Source organism: Prosopis cineraria, unplaced genomic scaffold (assembly GCF_029017545.1).
Source record: "Prosopis cineraria cultivar Desert tree isolate PC_DT_omini unplaced genomic scaffold, ASM2901754v1 PC12, whole genome shotgun sequence".
Taxonomy (NCBI): Eukaryota; Viridiplantae; Streptophyta; class Magnoliopsida; order Fabales; family Fabaceae; genus Prosopis; species Prosopis cineraria.
Window position 1 is genome coordinate 41,464,783 of NW_026555343.1, and position 7,116 is coordinate 41,471,898.

The 7,116-nt window shown below is 34.8% G+C and overlaps 1 protein-coding gene across 2 annotated transcripts; it reads right to left on the reverse strand.

The window, feature by feature from the left end:
* Nucleotides 1-760: 760 nt before the first annotated feature.
* LOC129288180 (B3 domain-containing transcription factor NGA1-like) lies at nt 761-2,908 on the reverse strand. 2 transcript variants are annotated; one of them, XM_054924611.1, is made up of 3 exons: nt 2,846-2,908; nt 2,552-2,740; nt 761-2,414 (listed from the first exon to the last, which is right to left on the reverse strand). In XM_054924611.1, the coding sequence occupies exon 3, from the start codon at nt 2,378-2,380 to the stop codon at nt 1,004-1,006; it is 1,377 nt and encodes a 458-aa protein (XP_054780586.1). In that variant the 5' UTR covers nt 2,381-2,414; nt 2,552-2,740; nt 2,846-2,908; the 3' UTR covers nt 761-1,003. The 2 variants fall into 2 exon arrangements, with proteins under 2 accessions (XP_054780586.1, XP_054780585.1); XM_054924610.1 differs by lacking the exon at nt 2,846-2,908 and having other exon boundaries at nt 2,552-2,808.
* Nucleotides 2,909-7,116: the final 4,208 nt, after the last annotated feature.

Sequence of the window (7,116 nt, forward strand, 5' to 3'; positions counted from 1 at the left end):
ACAAACATTACTTGACAAGTTAAAGTTTGCAGCCAAAGATATAAAAATGGCATGAGAAAAACGAGACAAAGCAATAGCATTTATGCTATCATGATGTGTGTGTGTGTGTGTGTGTGTGTGTGTGCAGTCTCATCAGAAAAATAAGTTGCCTTACTCTTTTTCAGTATTGAAATAAAGGGAAGAGACCACTTTTTGGCTTTCAGACTGCAAGCTTTTGTACAGTGGTAATCCAATAAAGAGGCGGCTGGTAAATAAGAGAGAACAAAAATGTAAGGCCAAAAAACCAGAAGCGAAAAGGTCAGCTATATACTCGTGGATAAATGATACATGTGGTAGCTAAATTTAGCAACAAGAAAAGTAATCAATCAAAATGGATAGAGCTGCAGTAATAAGAACAGATAAGAATTAAATAATAATAATAAAAATAATAGAAGTCACCTTTTAACAGCTAGCTGTAGAACCTGCAAAGCTAAAATGCCTCACTAAGCAGAAGCAGAAGCGCAGCAGCAGAATCAGCAGTTTGTGAACAGCATCATCCCAACACGGCTAACAGAAACCTTAGAGAACAAAAGCAGCAAGCTTTTCTGTGTCTACCCATTAAATGCAGTGAACCGGGGGGGGGGGGGGGATACACTATCCAGCAATTAGAAGACACCAAGGAAAACAAACCGAAAAATAAGGAAGATACTAGAGGACATATAATCATTCGATATATATATTGTATTACTACTATATTTATACACAATTGAAAGGTCTGAGACGTAGTTGATCCCCCATGGATTTCGTTAGCCTTTCTTGGTTGCGAAACGACGGTCCAGTTCATCAGGACCCAAATAAACCCCAGCTAGTTATAATATATGATTAATGCGCATTGAGCAGTTCAAAATGTACTAAAATCCAAAAGCTAATTAATTAAACACTAATTATTTTATGAAAAGAAGAGGTTGATGGAAATATAACATAATGCTGCAAAAGCGAGTGTTTCAATTTGATCACTGATTCACTACTGTCGGCATTGGAAGGACGGGCTCAAATCAAACAGCACCGAAGTTTTCCCCTTTTGATCCGCAAACCTTGATGCTGACGATGATGATGAAGAAATTGGATCTTCTTCTTCTTGGAATTCTGTCAAGTACTGAAGATTCTGTGAGGCAAGCGATGTATCATCCATCGGCACATGTCCTACTGTGTTTGATGACGAAGAACATTCCATATTCACCCCAAATAGCCTAAGCTTCTTTGCAGTAGTATCAGTAATTCTACCACCACTAGAATTACCATGGACTACCGGAACGGAATCAATGATCATCGGACTTACATTGCCTCCTCCCTCTCGCTGCTCCATCAAAGTCCGATCTCCCGGCGCCGACAATGGTCTGAGGTAGTAAAGCGACCCAGATCCCAAATTCACCTCATTATAACTTCCTTGACTTCCGCCATAGAGCTGGTGGTGATGGTGATGGTGATGTTGTCGCTGGTACTGAGGTAGCTGGTGTTGCTGAAAGGAGTAATTGTTGTAGTTCGCTTGCTGGAAATGCTCGTGGTGACGCGGTGCCGGCGCCGGCGCCACCGCGGGAAGAGAGTACAATCTACCATCCCATCTGACGGAGTACTGATTTGGAAGGAGCAACGGTGTAATTGTGGCGGCATGGCGATGACGATCGGTGGCCGCGTAATCCGGCCGGCGCCTCCAGTCTATGTACAACCTGTGTCTATACAATTCGCCGAGGCCGCGTTGGAACGATACAATGTCGCCGGCGTCGAGCTTCTTGTCTTTAACAAAACGGCTCCACCCTTTGGTCATGACGTAGCTCTGGCTGCTGTTCCAGTAGGAGTACCGGAACCGCCATAGCTTGCCGTTGCGGTCCTCAAAATTCAAGAGAAGGCCTTTCTCGTTGGAGGAGGAGTCAAGCGGGAAGTACCTCTCCGCGTGCTGTTTCGGTATCACGAGGCGGTTCAGTTTGCCCACATCGCTGGGCGTCACAACCTTATCGAACATGTGCTCTTTCTCGATAGGCTTGTTGCCTTCATCTTCTTCCTTGTTGCCGAGCGACAGGTCCATCAAGTCTAGCTTCTTGGGATTGTTAATAGCGGAATTGGAGTTAGAAGGTGCATCCTGATGGTATAACCCTAACCCAGACGATGAATTGTGAGATTCACAAGGGGTTGTGGCCTCCGGAGATCGATGATGATGATGATGATCGTGATGATGATGAAGCATTCCCAACCATGGATTTGGTGGCGATGAAGAAGAAAAGGGATAGTATTGCTTACTGCTTTCTTTGTTACTCGTTTCAGCTAAATCCTCTTCCTCCTCCAGTAATTCTTGTTCTCTGCTATGATCAGAATACCCTTTTGCAGCTTCTCGCGTCAATTCCATGAAATTTTGAGTGACCCACCTTGATTTCTAACCTCTGGATCTCAAAATAAGAAATAATAACAACAACAATAATAATAAAAGGAAAGCAGAAACCGAAGAAATTAAAGAGAAAAAAAGGGAAATTTTTTGGAAAGTATAAGAGTGTGAGAGATTAATGTCAAAAAGGCTTACCAATCAGATATAGCTGATAGTTGAGTGAAAAGCTAAGTCCCAAGGTTAGAGAAACAAAAACGAAAAATGGGCTCGCAAATCAGCAGTACAAGACAATTAAGAGTCGGTGCCTTCTTATTTGACCAGGAGGGGCTTCAAACCCTAAAGAAAGACCAGCCATGGAGGGGGTCAAGTTGTTGTTTTGTTGACCTACACAGCACAGATATAAGAGAAGAAATTAGAGAGAGAGAGAGAGAGAGAGAGAGTTTTTGTGTGTGTGAAGAGATAGGTAAGGGAAGAGGAACAACTAGTTACCTCACAGGAAGCTTCTTTACAACTAGGAAAGAAGAAAAAGTTTTCTTCCAACCTCTGTGTTTATATTCTTGTCATGTGAGAGAGATATAGAGAAAGAGATTGAGAGAGAGAGGGAGAGGATTACTACTTCAACACTACTACGTGGGGGGCCCATGAATAATGTGGGCAACGGGGTCATGTGAGCAACTTGTCGTTTTCATCATATTTGGTATAATCTGTACAATATATGCTTCTGCTTTGCGAGCAAAACGCCAGTTGTTCCTGAACCTAATAATAAACTTACTTATTATTTCTGCTGTCTTCAATTTTTACACTTCTCAATTTAATTCCCCAACTCTCTCATGCTTTCTTATAACTTGCTAATATCTTCTGTTTCTTCATACACTTAACATTTATAGTTGTATATCCACTCTTGAATCCTTCTCTCAGTATGCATAAAGCACGTGTTTTCAAATTGTCATATATGTACACCTCAATCATATACGTGTATGAAATTAATGCCAGGAAGATCACTAGATGATACGATGTTACTGTTAATGTAAGACGGGAATTTATTAAGTGCAAAACTGTTGTGAAAAATTTAATAGTATTAAAAGAGCAATTTCCGTCTAATTACCGGGGGTTGGAGAATAAAAATATAGAATATATGTAAATTAATGGTAAACAGTAATTATACTGTGGTAGTTTATGTTTTTCATACATAATATAATAATTTGCAACAGTGGAAAATGTCCTCAAGAATAAACGATATTAAAATTGTTTAATATGAAAAGGACTAGGCTCATTGATTTACATAAATCCACTCATTCATTAATATCAAAATAAATATGAGTTTAGAATTATTAATATAAATTTAATGCTTGTACTAAATATAATTCTAAATCCAAATTCAAAAAATCTCCATAAATTAAACCCCTTATGCTTGAAATTAGTTTAATTTAAAAATTTCAATGGCTGATCAAAACAAGAAGCAAAGTCTAGTATTTTCGTCAGTGTCAAACTTGGCATTAAGATGGAGATGTTATATTTCATATAAATCAGCTAGGTTTGAATTCTCGTTCTCAATAGTAATCAAAATACACGTGTCCCCTCTCCACAACAATGTTGTTGCTCTTTCGATTGTAACTCTTCTGACTTTACTATTCATATCTTAAGAGATTATAAAGAAGCTAAATAGGTTTAAAAAAATTGATAAACCCTACAAAACTTTACACCTTTTTCTCTGTTGGATTGTAGGATTGGATTAGATGGAATGCAGAGAATGAAGTAGGGAGATTGAACACAAGAAGAATACATTGGCAGAGTTTATTCGCCCAAGCCTATTGGAATATTTGAAAAGAAAGATGCAAGAAGCTCTACTTCAAAGATGAGATTCAAGATAATGATATCGCCTTTTTTAGCAATCAACAAATCTGTAATGGCATGAAGCTTTTATCCAAAATCAATCACTTAAATAAAAGAAGCACTAGTTATGATACTAATTGGAAACCACCTGAACCTGGTTAGGTTAGACTAGACACGGATGATACTGTTAACATTAGTGGAGTAGCTGCTTGTGGAGGCATTACAAGGAACGACAAAGGAAATTGGATCAAAGGGTTTTTCCAAGTATCTTGGCTTTCAACCTAACATAGTTACTAAGCTCATGGAAATCTATGAAGGGCTTATCCTCTGTTAGAATGAAAAGTTATACAAAGTTAATATTCATTCAGATTTGATGGAAGCGCTTTCTCTCATCAACTACAACTACTTTGGAAGTCATCCTTTCTTCGACATCATTACAAAAATCAAAGATCCCACAACGAAGGATTGGATGGTCACATTTGATCGTATTTATAGAGATTTAAATAAATGTGCTAATTGTTTAGCCCATCAAATATCTCAGGATAATTTTAATATTACAATCTTTGATGTCCCTCCGCATGCTTGTAGAAGCTTCTTGACTCTAGATATGACTAGATTTTAGTCTTTTTGTACAATTTACTGTAGCCATGTATTCAAAAAAAAAAACCTGTATCCCCATACAGCCTCAGTATGTCTTGCTTATCTATGAAACAAGATTAGGATTATTTATTTGTTTTTAAATTTTTTCTTTTACTTTAAAAGTGCTTTATATTTTTTTTTAAACTATCATTTTTAAATTTAATAAAAAAAAGTTCCACAGAGCTCAGATTTTTCTTCTTGACGACCTTGACATGGATCATATGCAAAAATTAAAACGGACGCAAAATCTAATGAGATATACTTCTAATTAATGACTTACAATTTTATTATATATTCCTTCCATCCCAATTTATAGTATATATTTTATAAAATTGCACATGTCAATAAAATTAATTAAATATAGTTTACAAGCCAAATAAAGTTTATGTGAGCAGTGGTGGAGGTTCTCCATTCTCGTCACATAAAAAATGGTGTATGTAACAATTTAATTTAATTGAAAGAGGTCATTTTACAATATTAATATTTCGATAAACTTCTAAAAATATCATACATTAATAAGAGAGAAGAAAATTTATTGAAAGACTGGAATAATGAGATCAAGTTACCTCAAAAAATATTTTATAAAATGGGATGAAAGGAGTATCTTTTAATTGTTATATACTCCCTCCATTAAAAAATTTAAGACTTTTTTTAAGGAGTTTGATGTTTAAAAATGAGGCATTTTTAATTTTTTAATGTGTAATCATTGTCTTTTTTTTCAAAAGTGCCTCTATGGATAGTGACTTTATTTTCATTATAAGGTATTTAATAGATATAAATATAAAAAAATAAAATTAATTTGAAAGTAGGAAACTATTTTATTAAGAATAGAAATTTGATTAAAAATATTTTATATTTTTAAATGAGGAAGTATATTTGATCCTATTTATGACATCTTTTAAGGGAGAAATTTGGTCCTTTCATGAGGTATTAATAGACGAATTTATTATGATTTTTTAATATTGCCCCTTTTAATGTTTATTAATACTCTTTTCTTTTAATTTCATGCATTTCCTTTTTTTATTAAAGCAAGGGTTTAAATATGGATGGAGTTAAAATATTTTGAGACAAAATTAATAGATTAACAGTAAAACTTCTTCTTCTTCTTCTTTGTTTTTTTTTTCTTGTTTTTTTGTCGGACAGTAAAACTTCTTTTTAATTCCGATGAAACGGTGTAAAAAAAAAATCTATATTGATTTGGGAAACATAGAAAAGGTTTTTTTTTTTTTTTGGGGGGGGGGGCGCGTAGCTAGTGAAGTTGCAGGGAAAGGGGGGAGTAGAGTGTTAGGTTCGTAGGGTTAAATTGATATTTGACTTTTGGTGTCATTGATGGCTCTGCCTCATCACCTCATGCTCCTGGTCCCTCCTTTGCCAACCCCCAAAATACATTTTCTCATTTCTTTACTTTTTTTTTTAAATTATTTTACTGTCATATCTCACCACCCTTTCCCTTCCTCAACATTCCCCACTTGATCACCATTACTTGAATCAACTGGCATGAAATTATTCTATCTCGGCTGGTGATCTCAAGTTCAAGCCAAATAATGCAGCAATGTTAAAACTTTGTGATAGAGATTGTCACTCAAAAAGGTTCTACTCTCCTTGGTTCAGATTAATCTGTACTCTTTCCGGTCTCATTTATAAATTATATTTTAAAAAATTTATTTAATTTTATTTATAAGTCACGATGTAACTTTGTAAATAATATTTTAAAAAATATTTTTAAAATTATCTTTCATAAAAAAAAAGTAACATGATATTATTTTTTAAAATTATTATATAAGGGTATATTTAAAATTTTATGTAATTTTATTCCTTATATTTTTAGTATATCGATATTGATAAAATTAATAAAAATAATTTATAAAAAATTGAAGGAGTATCTCATTAACGATGGAAGCAGTTTTAGGATACCCTGTCCTATATTGCACTGAAAAAAAAAAAAAAATTGTCCGGCGTACATGCCCTTAATCAATTTTTTTAAAAAAAATGTAAATGAAATACTATATGTGACAAAATCATTGAAAAAGCCAAATCAGAGAGCCCTAGTGGCACCGGTCGTCTAATTCTATCAACCTGATCTTCTTGCTTCTTATAGGACCATTTTTAGCATGTCAGTTTGACATTCCACTCTGCAACGAGATTAAAAAAGAAAACTTAAATAAGGTGACGAGAGGCAGTAAATTGCTCTCAAATCATAAATTGTCTCTCTTAATTAAATATTAAATTTTTATATTAATTTATGATGATGATCATATATATTTTACTTTTTTTTATGAAAATATTGA

Coding starts and splice junctions, on each gene's coding strand:
- LOC129288180 (XM_054924611.1), bottom strand. CDS start 2,380: ATGGAATTGACGCGAGAAGCTGCAAAAGGGTATTCTGATCATAGCAGA.